General features: G+C 40.3%; 1 protein-coding gene across 1 annotated transcript in view; it reads left to right on the top strand.

Moving 5' to 3' along the window:
• Window positions 1-3,801: 3,801 nt before the first annotated feature.
• The window catches only part of NSMCE2 (NSE2 (MMS21) homolog, SMC5-SMC6 complex SUMO ligase), a gene marked incomplete at its 5' end in the record, with an annotated part of 131,072 nt that continues 117,665 nt past the window's right edge, over window positions 3,802-17,208 (top strand). The window contains one exon of the mRNA XM_082015425.1: window positions 3,802-3,934. Coding sequence (XP_081871551.1) covers window positions 3,802-3,934 — 133 coding nt within the window. The remainder of the gene's footprint in view (window positions 3,935-17,208) is intronic.

The following is a 17,208-nucleotide window of genomic DNA, read 5'->3' as shown; positions in this document are numbered from 1 at the left end:
AAATGAGCTTTTATGTTTAGAAACCTTTATGGGAAGTTATGCGTTGACTTTTCAACCGACAACCTTCCACACCACCGAGATAAATTCAAGACAGTGCCGCTTCTGCCCCAAAATGAGAACCAGGAGCCCGGCTTTCCCGTTAGGCGAGGCGCAGGGCCCAGAGCGGGCCTAGGCCCCACAGCAGCCGGGCTGGGCTTTGAACTACATCCCGGCCCCGTCCCGTCCCCCGCCCCGCCATCGCGAGTCGCCCGCCCGTTTGAACGGCCGCGCCTCCCTCCCGGTTTGAACCCCGCCTCGGGGCAACCGCCGCGGCGCGACCGACTGACCACGGCCCGGGAACGGTAGTGGCGGGTCGCCCCCGCCCCCCCCAAATGCTTTCTCCCGCCGCCTCCCCGCCGGTGCTACCCCCGCTCACGCTCCCCCGCCGCCGGTGCGCTGAGAGGCGGCAGCGAGGAGGGTGCTCCGCTCCGCCAGCGCCTGCGGGCAGGGACGGCGGCCGCCCGAGGGGAGCTGCGGCTGCAGGTGAGGGGGTGCAGGCAGCGGGAGGGAGGCGGCGGCGGCTCTCCGTGCGGCGCGACCGAGCGCTCCCATCACATGACGGCGCCGGCTGATGAGGCGGTTCCGCCGCCCGCCTGGCCCGCCTCCCTCGGGCCCAGCGAGCCCGCCTGCCCCTGCCGCGGACGGGTGGGTGCGGGGTTCACCTCCGGGCCAGGAGCCCCTTCGGGCCTCGACGGCTGGGACTAGGTGAGCAGCAGCCGCTGGTGGGGGTCGCTACCTCCACCGGCCCCTTCTCCTCCGGCGGGGCGAGGGCAGAGCTCTCCCGGCCGAGGGAACGGGGAGGGGCCGTGGGGCTGGGGCCCTCCGTGCAGGCCTGGCGGGGGGACAGGGTCGGCCGGGCTGGCTGCCCGGGCTTGTCATGGACGGGGTAGGGGCGTAAGGTGGAGGGCTGGGAGAGCCGAGGTTCCTGCTTGGTGGGCTCTGCCCCCGACCTTTGTGGCAGGGAAGTGACGCCTCCCGTAGATCGGTGGTCACCGAGTGACTCTAGGAGGTAGACACTAATCCTGGTAGTGAGCACTTGTCACCTATAGATCTTGTGTTACAGACGTAACCTTTTTTTTCCCTTGTCTCTGCTTCATCGTTTGGGATGTTGAAGTGTAGAGAAATTGGGCCATTTGCTCAAATCTTTAAAATAAGTGGCAGAATTGAAACTGTAATTTAAGTTTGCTGCTTGGTAGTGCTGTCTGGACCATTTGATCACTTTTTGTTGAAAGAAAAAAAACCGCCAACCCTGCCACGGTAGGCTCACCTAGTCTCCTTTTCAACTCTGATGTTGCTGGCTCTCTTTTCCAGAAGTGACGGGGGTGGGAGTTGCAAATTTTAAGTGCTTGATTGACGGCCTTCCCGGCAAAAAAAGAGTGCCTTAAAAACACTGCTGTGAAGTCAATTGCAGTGAGGAATGTGGCTTTTCCTCTGAAGGCAGAATGGACAGCTTGCAAGCTGAAATTGAAGAATTCGCTTAGAAAACTAAAAAGTGAAATCTTTGCTTGGGTTCGTAAATGGTTTCTAAGAAAAATAATCTTTTATTGAAAAAAAAGGAAACTGTGTCCAAAATTACTTTCCAAAAGACAAATTGAAATGAAATTACCAATGCAATGGGATGATTTAATGTTGTAAACAATAACTTCTGTTCCTGTGTAGTTTGCTCAGTGCTTCCACAAATGTCAAGAGAACAAAGAAACTTTTTTAACTTTTCACTGTTGTTTCTTTCAGATTCCTGCCTTTCACAGTGTGTATCTGTGAAATTTCCAAAAGAACAGCAGGCTGTCTCAGTGAGTGAGATTTACCGAGTTCAAGGGAATTAGGTTCTCACTGTTAACTTTGATACACTAAATGGGCCCAGAAGGTTAAAGCTGCTAGCATAATTTTTTGTGACTATTTATTAGTGTGTGTTTGGATTACAGAGGTTCTATACAGTTTTGCTAAGATGGCAGATGGGTGCTTTATAAAAAAAAAGTTAAATAATGTAGCTGCTGAAAGCATTTGTTATTAAATCTTTAAGACCATCCTTTTCCATTACTTTCAAGGAATTCCATAACGAACTTTTTCCTTGTCTTCCGTTGTCAGTTTGACAGCCTCTGAAGATCTCTAAAGATAGCAATCGCTGTCTTCGTGGGGAGAGCATGAGCTGAGGTAACTGGAGCTGTTGTTGAAGGCCACTGCCTTCTCTGTGGCGAGATGCACCTTTAGAAGGGGATGGAGAGGAAAGCAATTTGTATGTAATTCAGAAGTTCAAGTTGTGGTGAACTTGAACCATCCCTGTTAAAATGCTGCTGGAAGCACGTGACCTAAAAACAGTGTCATAAAAGATAGTCTTGAGTGGCCAAGCACATTTTTTAAATGGAAAAAAAAGAAAAATATACGAAAGAAAACATTAGGATAGAAGAAAGCATGACAGCAGGTATTCAAATCTCATAGTCTGCATGATATTCATGAGGAATGTGGCAATGTTCTTCAGGTTAGGTTGAGAGCATGAGTAGTTCTGGAATCCCAGGGAGAGTAGTAGAGGGAGATACGGCCTTAGGTATGCAAAGCTTTGTCCTTTCTGTTTAGATATTTTCCAGATCTCTTTTGGGTTGTAGCCTGTCAAAGGCTATTGTTGGTATTTTATGTAGAATACAGCTAAAACTTCTGGTATATCCCAAATTTGTTTGTGGATTCCGTTCTCTCCCTCCCCCAATATGTTTTCAGTATAGTCCTTGAACATACCAGTTACTCTTTACATGGACTAATGCAGTATTTCCGTCTGTCCAAGACTTGTATTTTTATAAACAACTGTGTATTTAAAGCTGAGCAGAATTCTTCTTGTCTCCTGCAACTTAAAGTACAAAACTCTGCCCACCATGTTCATGTTTCTTATAGTAGCTAGATGTTGTCTGAGCAAGTTAAGGCAAACCATGAGGAATGAACAGCAGAAGCTGGAATTTTTTAGAAGAATCCAACTGATGTGAACAGTGTCAATAGGCACAGCATAAGCAAACCCACTTGAAGGTTGTATTAATGACAGAGGAGAAGCAGTTAATCCCCGCAAGGCTGTAGGTTGTGGGTCTGTATTGGAAAGGAAGACAGTGGTAAAGACGACAAACTAGATTCCTGTGTGACACTATTCTGTGTTAATGGGACGTTGGTACTAAAAGTTTGTAGCATCTTTGTGGGAAGTAGGCAGCATTTGTAAGGTGGGCTTTTATTTAAAAATGGTGCTGGATGTTTTACTGTTAAGCTCATTCTTAGAAGAGTGGCCCTTTGTTAGACTATTTTTTCCAGGTGCCAACTCTTGAAACAGTCTTGTAGTTGGTGAGGCTGAACTGGATGTGAGAAGTCATATTTCTCTCTAGCCTAATGGATAATATGCCTAGAAAACACACACAAGTTTTTGGGCATGTGGACTTCTTTGGATCTGAAATAGAGCAGTAATCTTCAAGCAAACATCATCATTGAGTTTGAACCTCATTGTGGTTTAGCAACAGGAATGAGCAGATGAAAACTGCAAGTTACTTTTTCTGGTGTAGTTTTGCTTAATGTTGAATAGGAGGTGAATTGAGAACCTCTGATGAATTTCAGTTCCACTGAAATTACTGACTTCTTGGAAGCTAAGATTTCATCCCGGCTCTCTGATGTTCCAGTGATTCCATTGACACTGCTTTATGGTTAGCTCTCTGCACTTCTGTTTTCTCTCCCAAATTCTTTGGGTGTAAACTGCATTCAAAATGTTGTATCTGTTATTTCTAGAGTAACGATTTCAAGATGCCAGGTGGTGCAAGAATCTCATTCAACTGTGTGGATTCCTCTCTTTCATCTCTGAAAAACTGCCAGTCTTACATAAATACTGGAATGGATATTGCTACTCACGTTGCCCTTGACCTTGTGGAAAGCTTCAGTAAGTATATTCTCTCTTGTATTTCATCCTGAATCCGGCAGATGAGTCCTAGGCCTACGTATTTTGTTACTGTCAATATCTATCTTCACTATAGGAGCTATAGCTCTTCTGTCTAGACCAGGGTGTTTTCATTCCAATCACTTCATTGTCTTAAATGATAAATTCAGTGTAAATGTAAATACCAGGCGGACGTTGTCCCAGCTTTTGTTACACCCAAGACTAATTGCTTTCCAGTGGTTGTTACCCTACAGCTTTGTGAAAACTTTTTAACATTGCTGAATGAGATGGAAAAGGCCTCTTAAGTGGGTGAATAAAATGACTTTTCATTCTAATACTGCTTCTTTGTGTGTGTTTTATTTGATGTTTAGGGCAAGACAAAATAATGCTAATGATTTTGAGTACAGGGCTTGAGACACCTGTTAGGAGATGCAATTTGTTTAAATGCTGTCTCATTCTCTGCTGAAAATCAGGACCTTTTGGGGTGCTTCAGTTTGGACACTTGCAAAGTGGGGTACCTTAAATCTGTAATCACTTCTAACAGTCATGCCATTGCTGTTTCACAATGACAGGTGCACTGCAGAGCTAGTTTTCAAAGTCAAGTATTAGGTATCCCATTTCTCTGTCTTCTTAGATCTATGATAAAGTTTTCACTAGGAAAAAATTAAAAAATTCAAATCTCCAAAACCTTAATAATTTTAATTATGAGTGGAGAGCGAGATCCTCCAAAACAAAAATTTTGCTGTTCATTATAAATCTTGCACTCAACTAAGCCAAGGTTTATGTACAATCAAGGTCAATGCTTTTCTCTTTGTCTAGTGTGATAGTTCTCTCTCCTTTCACCTTTTCATACATACTGCTGTCAGAGACAATTGACATACCATTTCTAGTGGGGTAAAGGAAAACGAAAGCTTGTCTGAACAATCAGCTGGGGATTCCCTTTGAGGTAAAACGGGTATAACCAGTTCTGTTTCCCCTCTGCTTTTTCAGTCACCATCTCTCCTACTTTGCCATAAGCAATACGTGGAAATACACTGAATGTACTGAATTCTTTCAGTCTCAAGACTGAAGAATGATCCACAGAAATTAGTTATTGGTACAAAAGTTAAAAGCTTTGATTAATTTCACCTTTTGGTAGAAGCCCCTGTTGCATTCCCATTTGGAGGGCTGAAAGGCAACTTAAGCTTCACTGCTTCACTGCAGGTCTGCAGCTGGAGGTCTGTGTGTTGTACTCCTAGGAAATGTTGTTATGTTCCTCACCTACTTCTGACACCTTAATTTTTAATTACAACCGTGATATTATTTTGTCCATTTCATTTGGTAACTAGAAGGGCCATGTTTAGCATTCTATCCTAAGAGGAGGAGATTACTCTTCATGAAATACCTATGGTCATTGTTACAGTTAAATTACATCATATGACTGGAAAACAGCTCCTAGACAGGAACACTCAGTTTATTTTAGCAGGGGCAACTTTCCTGTAGAATCATAATTACAGAATTATCTTGTACGGCTTTTTAATATAGTCCATCCCATTGCTCTTCAGAAAAGCTATTCCAGTCTTTGTAGTTTATACCTCTTAGGTCTGGTGTTACAGTGTTAGCTCTTTACTTACAATATGTGTCTTCACTCCTACGCTTTTCCTTGCGGATGTATGTACATGTGTACATGGAACAAAAGAATGAGTGAAGCTCCTCACTTTTATAAGGTTTGGTTTTCACTCCCCTGACTACTCCACTTGGACTTCAAGTTCTTATGTTCCTTATACAACGCCATCAGGAAAGATACAGGGTTTCTGTGGCATTACATACTTTTGGTAAACAAATACTTTTGGTGTTTTAGAATTAGCATCATCTGCTCTGCCACGCTTGACTGTTCTTACCTATCTTGGAGGTATAGATCTCACATATCTTGCCTCCAAGTGATAGTGGCAGTTTCTATTTCTAGAATTGTTACTCCTCTATCCTACTCTGCCTTCATAGTCTGAGGCAAAATATTAATTTAATTTTGAGCCAGCCTTAGATAATAATGTACCTGCATTCTTGTTGCTGTTCCATTTGCAATTTGTTTTAATTTCTTTTACAAAATCTAACTTTGTCCAGGTTCTGACAGGTTTCATTTCCAGGCTTCATAGTAGCAAAGAATTCTATTGTGACTTATTTTATTTTACAAGTACTATTTCTGCTAAGGTCTTTTCTTCCTTTGGACTTTCATATTGAACAATGCTGTTTCCTGGGAATAGTACCAAAAGTTTTCATAGCAAGTACGTGAGAAAAGTTACATTTACATCTGAAGATAAATAACTGAAAGGGCAGGCAAAGTTATTGCAGTAAGCAATGTCTGTTTCTTCTCTTAATTGCTGTTCTCTGCAAGCCTAATCCTGGAAACATTTGCTGGTAAGAATATTTATTAAATAGTACACAGTAACGTTTGCTGGACTGGCTACTGTTTAATGCAGTATCGTGGAGGGATTTCCTATAAATATACCTGGTACTAAGTTAGATCAAAAGATGAAGCTGGATCACTTTTCCCTACTTTCTTAGGTGTGATCGTGGGTTTGCTCTGGCGGTGCTGTTGAGATGCTTTCTAGGCAGCAAACACCATAGGTGGTTTTGGTTTTTTTAACAATTAAACAGTGATTTGTGAAAGAACCTGTGTGTGATGTTTCTAACTTCAGAGCTCTAGTAAAGCAGAGAAGTATAAATTAACAAATTTAAGTTTTCTATGACACGTTTAAAGCGATTTTATGGTACACCAATTTTGTGGCTGTTTCCCAGTTGAGTAAAAATCACTTTCTGCATATCGGCACTGTAGGGCTCAAGAAGGCTCTTTGATTTCTGACATGTTTAGTGGAGAACGATACAAAGAACGCTTTTAAAGGATGTAAAAAGAAAAGAGTTTGGTGTTTTAGCACTTTTGCATGCATGTAAGTTATAACGCAGCTACGTGGTTTTTCGGGTGGAGTGAAAATCAAAGCTCACTAGAGGGCAGAAGAAGATAGGAAGTATGCAGTGCTGCCATTTACGTTACAGAAAGCATTGGAAAGAAACTGGCCTCTTTACCTGTCTCTTGATCTGGCCATGATCCTTGAGCAGCCTGAAGTCCTCTCTAGTTAAACCATCCAGAGAACAAAGAACTCTTACGCTGGTTATGGAAGCTATAAAATCCTCTCAGAATGATTTTGAGTTTAAGCTTTGTGGACAGATGGTGGTAGTGTTACATAAAATAAAGAGGGAGTAAAACTACTTGTTTGATCTTGAAACCAGAGGGCTGCTGGCAGGAAGACTTGTGGGCAGGAATTGGCTTAGGATAGGCCATGATTTATAGTAACCTATAGTAACCTTCCTTGAGACTTCTCAGCTGCTTTGCAAACACAGGCTAAGCCTCTCTACTCTCTGGGAGGTAAACAGTGGTTACAGGGATTACTAACTCTACCACCACTGACACCAAACTCTTTTGGGAGAATAATGGCTGCTATATATCATAATCCAAAAGAGAAACATAAATTTTCCTCCAATTTACTGAAACAACTGAGTAAACTTTACTAGAGAAGAGAGAGGTTTTTGAGTTGGACATCAGGGATATCAGACTAAATTGCTTCCTTGTGAATAAATATCACAATAGAACTTTCACACCTTTATTTTGACATAACATTTGAAAGTTTCAGGACTAAGTCAAACACTGGGTTTTCATTTAAATAGTAATTTCATATGGAGAATGCCTCCTGTTGAGTTGAGACTATCCTTTCTCTCTGCACCATAATTCCTTCTAGGAAGCTGCCGTCTACCTACTGACTCACTTCAGTCCTGCTTAAATGGAGTTTATCTGTTTCTGGGTAAAGGCGGCCTGGCTGCAAGCCAGTGCATATCCTGATGCTACCATTGATTACTGTCCCTACTGTTCATTCCTGTGCTGCTGTAGTTAAATTTATTCTGTCTTAAGAGCTCTATGTACATCTATTAATTATATTCTTAAAAACAAACACTTGCTCTTCGTAGTTAACTTAAGTGAGGCCATTACTTTCTGGCAATAATAACAGAGCCTGTTAGTTTGTATACAATTCTCAGACTGCTTTGCTTTTTTTTTTCTCCTATGCATTAATTGTGCTCAGAACTTCCTATTAACTTGGTATTTTCCCCTATAGCTTTTGACTTTTTGTTCTGGAAAGATAAAGTAATCTCACTGGACACAGCTATTCTGAGGAATATAAACAACTGTTAGAGAAATTGATGGGGGAGGAAGGGTTCAATTAAATAATTAAACATTGTCGCTCTGCAATAAATAGTGGTCAGAGAAGTCTACAAAAGTGAGGGTATCAGTTTCACAGGCATAAATTGCGATTCAGATGACTCTGAAGATCTAAAGATTTATAGCCTCTCATCACACGGTCCCACATTTTGAAATATAGGACAGAATGTACTAATTAATTCTTCATGGCTTTGAATTAGTTCGTTTTACTACTTGCTGCACAATAATAATACTAATAAAAACAATGCTTCCCTGTTTCCTATAAATAATAGAAAAATTTAATATCCAATATTTCTAGGCAGATTCACATTTATCTCTACGTATGCATATAGTTCTCTTGACATCTGTTTGCAGTCCACAATAGTAAATTTAAAATTATTCCTGTACATTTAAGCTTTATTTACTGCTGTGAGTTGTTTTGGGGATCCTAGTGAGAGATAATATGGTAGTATGGATTTTTTACTATGGAACTATAAGTAATAACAGACTTCACATGAAGAAGTCAAAAGGAGAATATTTCACAGTAGAATTAAAACAGTCTGAAATGTCTGTGAGGCCTCTAATGATATAAACACGCAGACTCTGTTCCCAGCTTTGTACTACCCCCCTTCTGTGCATTGTAGCATCTTGTTCACTGCTGCTGCACTCTGGAGATAAATCTTAAGTTTGCTCTAACCACAGCGATTCCCAAGTCTCTTTCCTCTGAGGAATCCACTGTTCACAGTGTGCCGTAAGGATGATGCTTCGACTACTGTAATTTTCATTGCCAAAACTGCACTTAACCAAGTCTTAATTTCATTAGTGATTCTATTGCTTAGTCCACTAATACATTTACACGCATTTTGTTCTAGTCCTGTATAGATTTATGAAAATACATTACTGGTGTTAAATATTCAGGTCAGGCATTGCTCATTTATGAACATGTACGATGTCTAGCAAAATAAGGCAGTTTTTGTTAACTGCTGTTAATTTAGGTGAAGAATAATTTTAATGCATCTGATCCTGAAAATCTTTTGTTTTTCAAATAACTTTGTTGATGTCCATGAAGTTAAATTGTCAGTTAAGACCTCCCTGCCCATTGAGAATCTGCAGAATTTTATCATTGAGCATCTTCATGGTGTTGTGTTGTGAGCATGTGCTGGCAAAGAGACAAAATTTAAAAAGATCCTATAAGGGCTTAAGGATCTGTATCTAGAGGTGAAAACTAGTTTCACCAAACTGAATGTCAAAGGGAAACAGACAATTTAAAAGCCCATGTTATTTAATGAGTTAAAAAAAAAAGTTTTCTGTCCATCTCAGTCTTTCTGATGATTATCTTTAGATACTGACATTGTCTAAAGGTAATATTTTACTCTTCTTTCAAGAATACCATTGTGGTATAGAAACATTTTAAATGTTAGTATATAAAAAAATATGTAAACATAAAACCAGACTGTGCACAGTTGGTTTTAGTATGTCCTTCCTGTGCTCAAAACACTCGCAGATGTTCTTGGCCCAACCTAGCAAAATACTGAAGGAAAGGATACGGTGAAATTCTTGAGTAGTCCACCAACTTTCAGAGTGCTCTCTGTATTTTAAAGCTTAAGTACATGCTTATATCCTTTGCTGGATTGGAGTCCTAACAGATGAATTTGAAGGCAAAGCTGTTCGAAATCAGTTATAATGCAAGTAAAATCATCTTAAGTTCTACTATAATTTGCATCTTCCTAAATTTAGCCTCAGTCTGGTTTTGAGCTTTAATAGAATGATTGAAAAAAGAATTCACTAAGGCAGTACTTGTTTGGCACTGTCTCAATTGTAATGCCCCTAGTATTGAACTTTAAGCCCTGTATTGACTCTTCTGCACACTGAGGAACAGCTGTTGGCACTGCTAATTTAACTTCTCTTAGTTGCTGAACTCTCTTTGCTTAAACTACTTAAAGTAGTTCTATAGAGTTAGAACTGCTGGACATCTGTGTGGAATACTTGAAGGATAAGTCTTATTCTCTGTTTTTGGAATTAGTGTAACCTGCTATGTGTGTTGACTGATGTGCTGATAATGATGTGAATATGCTGGCCCAATATCGGTCTGCCATATCCAAGCCAGGCATCCATTCCCAGCTTTCCTCAAAGTTATCAGATGTGAATTCTGTCAGCTTGCTGAGGGTGGCAGTTTTATCTGAATCCTCAGGAGAAAGAAGCAGAGCTTTCTCATGAATATGGGACTGTGAAGTACGCAGAGCTCCAGATATCGGAATGAAGATGACTTAACTTATGGTCATCTCCAGGCTTCCAGCCCAGCAGCTTGCTTTTTAGAGGGGCCATTGCTTTTGTCTGGGCTGAAGCCAAAGCTATGTGGGACTGGGAGGAAAGTCTGGTACAAATGGGAAATAATTGGGAGTGCTGGAGAGTATGCTAGCTACAGACATGATGCTAAGAATTTCTTAGCATAAAACTTTTGAAAAGCATTTTAAAGCATTAACAGATAGGGTTTTTTCTAATTGGCTGAACAAGTTTACTAGTAGAGAACAAGATGCTTCCTTGTTGTCTGGGTCTTTCTTCCAACCACACATCACATTCCCACTGTGACATGTAGAGGCCCTGGAGTGTAGAATAGCTGTGTGGGAAGCATCTATTGCACCTGAACTCTAATCTTATTTGGGGGAAAAAAATGAGCTGCTTTGCTTTTTCTTCAAAAACTTGCCCTAAAATGTCATGGTCAGCTGCTACCCATGGCTGCTTGCCGTCTGTTTTACATAGCAGTGATCTTGCCATAGCAATATCAGAGTCTGTGTGAGAATTTGTCCTCCCTTTCTCCACATATTGAAGGATTTTTCTGCTCACCAGTATGTACAGGGCAGGCCCATGGATCTTACAGAGTGTTAGTGATGTGATTCTTTGACATGTGCCCCAGATTAAGTTAGCCCTTTACAGCTCTGGCTTTTCCTGCTTGTCCACTCGTTTCCTATTGCATAACCTGCTCTCTTTGCCAGCAGAGTTTACCTCAATTCTGGCTGCTTATCCCATTTGTCTGTTCCCCTTGCCCCAGAGCTGTCTCTGTGCTTTTCTTCTGCATGCTGCACTGCATCTCACATGTGCAGTGTCGTCCCTTTACTGACTGCTTTCTCTTCTCCACATTGCTTGGGATCCACTTGTGTCATGATGCCTGTTAAATACTAGCTGAACAAGAGTTGGTAATGTAGGATCTTTTTTCATTGTGGATTTAGCCCTGGGAGATTACCCACATCACTTTCATTTCTCTCACTGCTCTCTTAAAATGGTGTTAAACAGGAATCACTCTAAATGTTGCTGACCCTTGTTGACATAGGGAGGAGTGTAGAGAATATGACACGGTGGTTAGCCTAGCGTTATGAAATTATTGTCAGCCTTCTAACAAACAGTTTGTTCATGAGTTTCTATGGAATATCGGCTATTCTTGCATGCAGTGGCTTCCTAAACACATTGAGCAACCTATAACAAACAGTCAGACTTTAACTTCATAAGTTTGTTTGTCACTAAGAGCAGGGAACCTTTCTGTGGAAGTTTCTATGTCATTAACCTAAAACTTCTTCCACTTGGAATGGTGCAAACTCCAGTATAAGAATGGACTGTATAGCTGTGTTTGAGTATAAAATGGTTTTGTTAATTTGTTCCCTTTGTTCTTTTTTTTCCCTAGTTTATTTTTCATTGAAAATTCAAATGCAAGATTCCTGCAGTACCATAACATAACATGAAACTGAACATTGGCAAAATTCTTGTGTGTGAAGTGACCATGATGTGATTGTTTTGGGATCCAGAAGTAGACCTGCTGACACCTGTGCTTCTAAAATTCTCATGCTCTGTTAGCTTTCATGGTATTAGACATCATGGTACTTCATAAAAATAATCAAAACATAAGGTACTTGTCTTGAGAGTTGGCTATAGTATGTAGGCTAGAATGACACTTTGCAACCCGCTTGAGTAAGCGGTAGCAAAGTGTCCTTTGAAGGTCTGCTGACTGAGGAGATGAGCAGGACTAAACTTTGACTTGCTATCCTGTTCTTATCCGGGGAAGATAAGCTGTGTCAAGATGTTTTCTTGCACATCCTACCTTCCTTCACATATGAACTGTGATTTTGTTAGGTCACTCTCCACCTCATAGGGGCCTCATAATGGACAAAGCTGTGGCCTGTGTTGTAGGGACCCCGCATGAGAAATCAGACCTTGTTTTTCCCTTTCGAGCCCATATATCTCTGAAGGTGCTCATGGGAAGCAAATAGCAAACAGTTTTATATGCAGTATAGGAATAATGTTAGAATTGAGCAATCCATTACTTCTTTATGGACACAAGGAAACAATCTTACCTGGATTTGAAATCCCCAAGACAGTGTCTCAGTCCCTCAGAATTTACTTTGTCTTTAGGTTAGAGTAAATTGCAAGTAAGTGTTGCAGGATTATTTTTTTCTTTTTTCTTGTTGGGGAATGTAAGTGTAGAATGTCAAAGTCCATCCTGGAGATAAATGGCTTTTCACTGATGCTTGCTGTACAAAAATGTTTTCTAGCTATGAGAGAAGGTACTGTAGAAAATGAAGAGAGGCCAATGATCCATGAAGTTTAGTAACCCTTCTGTGTTAGCCTCTACCAGATGCTTCTGTGAAGCTGCAAGAATTCCCTCGTGATACCAAGCTGTTCATAGAGGAATTTTCTTTCTAACCCCAGGCATTTATCTGCCAGAAGCTGTTTGTTAACTGGTCTGCTTTCCTGCTACACCAATGTCTGTGGTGCTGATTGGTGGCATGCACAAACTCAGCGCAGGCACCAAAATTACATCTGTCTTCTTGGGAAGGTTCTTTTCCTGTTGTTTAAAGTAAACTTATATTTTGGGGTGTGTGGGATAAAATGTTTCAGATTCCCTTTCTCAAAAATAGTAATTTTGCTTTCCTTCAAATCCCCCACTTAAGATTCGTCCTTTTAGGAAAGATGTTCTTTTTTATCTTAACTTATGCTTGTCCTCTGTTACGTTGTGCTTCCTGGATTGTTTTATAGGTATTTAACCTTTCAAGGAAGATATATATGTTTGCTTGAAGTAGGTAGGTAAATGGTGTCACACCTTAAGTATTTGTTCTTAAGTAATTTTATTTTTTGAATCAAAAAGGCCTGGTTGGGTTCTTGTGAAATGCTTTTCTGAAGAAATAAGAATTAATTTTGTGCATTATGCTCTTTAGTCAATACCAAAATTTTGAGAAGAGAGGGTTGGATTAATTTTTTTGTCCTACCTTTGTGCTTCATTAATTACAGTGTAAAAATTACATACTGCATTTATAGTCAGCACTGATGAGTCCATTGCTGGGATACACTGGCTGGCTCTGAAGGCTTCAAAGAAGCTGTCTGAAAAATGAGAATTTGGAAATGTACCTTATTTCAAAATCTGGAAAAATATGACTTGTAATGAAAGATTTGTGTTCTTTTATATTTATCCAAAAACCACCCTGACCATAGTCTGTAATCTCACAAAGTGGGAAGAACAAATATGTGGGGTTGTTATTATTTCCTAGCTGGAATTTTGCCTATAAAAAGAACCCAGTGCAGCGAGGGGAAAGTAGCTATATTAAGCAGCATGCTTTTGTTCTGCTGGCTCTTTTTCATTTTGGGTACTCAGTAAGCTGAGTGCATCCAAGCATCTTCAAAGCCTCAACTCGGAGGAAAGAGAAACCCGTTAGGCGGCAGCAAAGGCTTTTTCCTCCAGCTTGTGCCCTTACTCGTTCCCCTGCTGTGGTCAGCTGCTGTGGCACTACAGTAGCTCACTCCTAGAATGGATTTAGAGGTGTCGGTGCCATGTCACCGTACTCTTGCATCTAGTAACACTGAAATATAAATGGAAGATTAAGACTAATAGTGGAGAAAGAGAATTCGTATTATCAGATCATAGATTTTTCAGGCGTTTTGGGACCGGCATGATATACTGGTTTGACTTCCTGCATAATACAGATCACTGCATTTCGTACAATTATTCTTGTGTGAAGCTGGTGTGTTATGGTTGAGCTGGAGAGTATCATTCAGAGTGAAATCCAGTCTTGATTTAAAGCTAGCTTGCTGAATAACTGTCTTTAGTGCATTCTCATGGAAATGTACTGACACCTTGCACCTGAACAGAAGGTCATACTCTGGGCAGTCTTGGTTTTTGTCAGAAGTCTTATGAGTGCTCAGATGAAAGCCGCACAATTCTTATTTCTCAGGTTTCAGTAGGTGGTATTCACATAGTGTCTGATTTCAAATACATACATATGTATGTGTGCATATTTATACTTTTTTCTTACGTTTTTTTTCCTAAGGAAGCAGGTAATTTTCTCCCCCAAAGGTCATTATGAGTTGGGGAGGTTTGCAGTCACCTGGTGGGTTACCTCATGTACCCATAGCCACTATAAATTTCTTTGTGTCCTAGACCTCATAAATTCTCAGCAGTCTTCAAAATAGATCATAAGTGGGATTTAATGCTGTATAGACCTTTTTGCAGACCCTCTGCACACAGTGATGTTAACCTTGAGAGAATGAGTGAGCTTACAGCTGTAAGTTATAGGCTTGAAATTGCTGGGTGAGGTTCTTTGGCCTCTACTATGCATGAGATCAGAATAGATGATCCTGATGGTCTGTTCCAGCTTCAAAGTACTATGAAGCACTGCAGAGGTCTTGTGTGGGCTATTCAGCACAAAGATAAATCAACTTCTTTGAACAAAAGCCAGAGAGGAATATTTTATCTGAATAATTTACTGTATGAAAATATTCTCTGTAGTATATTAATCTGTCATTTTCTTATCATCATATTTCTGCCACAGAAATGTGGCAATAAGAAAATACCGCTAACTCCTGTTTAAATGTAGAGGCATACAGTATATATAGAAAGTAGCGTGGGCTTTGAAGAACCCACTGTGAAGGCTTTAATTTTTATCAATTTGAGTAGATCAATGTTTAGCTTTCAGTGATCTAGTTGTGTGCCTAAAAAACTAGGGAGGGAGGAGGAATCCACGAAGGTAGAAGAAAAATCTAGCAGTTTTTGGCAGCATTCAGAAGGATTAAGAATATAAAGCAATTGTATTTCTTTTCTCGATTCTTTCCATTAGGGAATGATTTATCTGGGTTAAAAGTAAGCATTGTGCTGACATGTTCTCAGTGTTTGATCAAAACATGAAAGAAGCCCTTATGGAGATATCATAATTCTGAAACCTTCATCCTGATCCCCTACCAATAGACAAAGGACACTCATCTATTTTTTTTTTTCTTCCTTTTTCTTCTTTATTCTTCTCTTCAAGAATCCAAGAACTTGCAACTGTTTTTTACCTTTTTTTTTTTGATACTTAAGTAACTTTTTTGTCAGTACATGTAGAATTAATTAGGAGAGGTTTTTAATACTTTCAGCTAAAAATAATTAAAAAAAAAACTTAAAAATGCGTTCTGACTCAAATCCAGGTTTTATGACATGTTTCCATTTACACCAATATGATATAGCATGCTGACACACTAGTGGAGAATGAAGATTAGAATATGTACTGATTAAATTCCAAGAATTTAAATGGGAATATTTGCTTTATCAGTCAGAATCACATGTAAGGCTTGTGTTTTCCTTATTATTGCTGACACTGAGACCTATGAAAAATTTCATCCTTTGGAGGACAGGCAGAGGTTGGTTGTCCGAATTGTGATTTAGAATACTTTTTATTATAATTTTCATACATTTTTTTGCTTCTCTTCTCATTTTCTTTCAAGAAGAACAAGGAGCTAATAATAGCATTATATGAAAGAGATAAAACAGAGATGCTCCAAGTCTTATTTTGCTGAGGCCTTGAGGCTAGGAACAGCTGTGCTTTCAAACTGGCATTGCCACTGTGTGGCCTTGGGCAAGTCATTAAAGTTCACTAAGCATCAGTTTCCCCTCTACAGAAAGAGGTGTCAGGAGTGTTTTGAGAGGATATATGAACATCTGAATATAGACTCATAGAAACATAGAATAGTTTGAGTTGGAAGGGACCTATAAAGGTCATCTAGTCCAACTCCCCTGCAATGAGCAGGGACATCTTCAACTCGATCAGGTTGCTCAGAGCCCCGTCCAACCTGACCTGGAATGTTTCCAGGGATGGGGCATCTACCACCTCTATGGTATAGGGCAACACGGTCCACTTTTTCACCACCCTCACTGAGAAAAATTTCTTCCTTCTCTCTAGTCTAACTCTGCCCTCTTTTAGTTTAAAACCGTTACCCCTTGTCCTATTGCTACAGGTCCTGCTAAAAAGTCTGTCCCCATCTTTCTTATAAGCCCCCTTGAAGTACTGCAAGAAGGTCTCCCCAGAACCTTCTCTTCTCCAGTCTGAACAACCCCAATGCTCTCTTGTTGCTTGTGTCTTCTGTGCTTGTGGAAATTACGTTGCAAGAGTATAGAAATAATTTGAGTTGTCTGTAATGGCAATAGATTATTGGAAAATGTAGGAGATATGTAGCCAGGAAAAATATGTGTGCAGGGGAAATAAAAGGCAGCAGAAAACAATGGTCTAGCAAAGATGTCATCTTTACCCTTTGTGAATTAACAAATAGGAAATACCACATCTCCAAGAACTGTTATAGGTGATATGAAATAGTTGGAACTACTAAAATATACAGAGGACACTAAGTGAAGATTTGCACTTAAATTAAATTTATGAGTGGATCCTTCAGCCATGTCTACAGGAGGAGAGTCTGGCATTTATTAGTGGATCAGTAGATAATACTGTGAAGAGAGAAAATATTACACTGATTCAAAAAATGTGCTACTAAGGCAATATGGAAAGAAAATTTACCAGTGAAACCCACAGTCCAGCAAAAAGTCAACTGAAGTGATAGAGAATCCATTCCATCTCTGAATAAACAGGTCAACTCTGTTTGACAGAGAACCTTGTATTTTCTTTCTTCATTAGCTTTGTTTCAGTTTTCAGGCACCGGGTCTTATGTTTCTGTCTAATCAAAGAGCCCAATATGTTCAGAAATCTTCAAGATGGTAGTGGTAGATCATGAGCAAGTCACCTTTAGCATCTCTTAAACTTTGCAA

Source organism: Phaethon aethereus (assembly GCF_964289735.1).
Source record: "Phaethon aethereus genome assembly, chromosome: 2".
Lineage (NCBI taxonomy): Eukaryota > Metazoa > Chordata > Aves > Phaethontiformes > Phaethontidae > Phaethon > Phaethon aethereus.
This window is presented reverse-complemented; position numbering and strand designations above follow the sequence as displayed.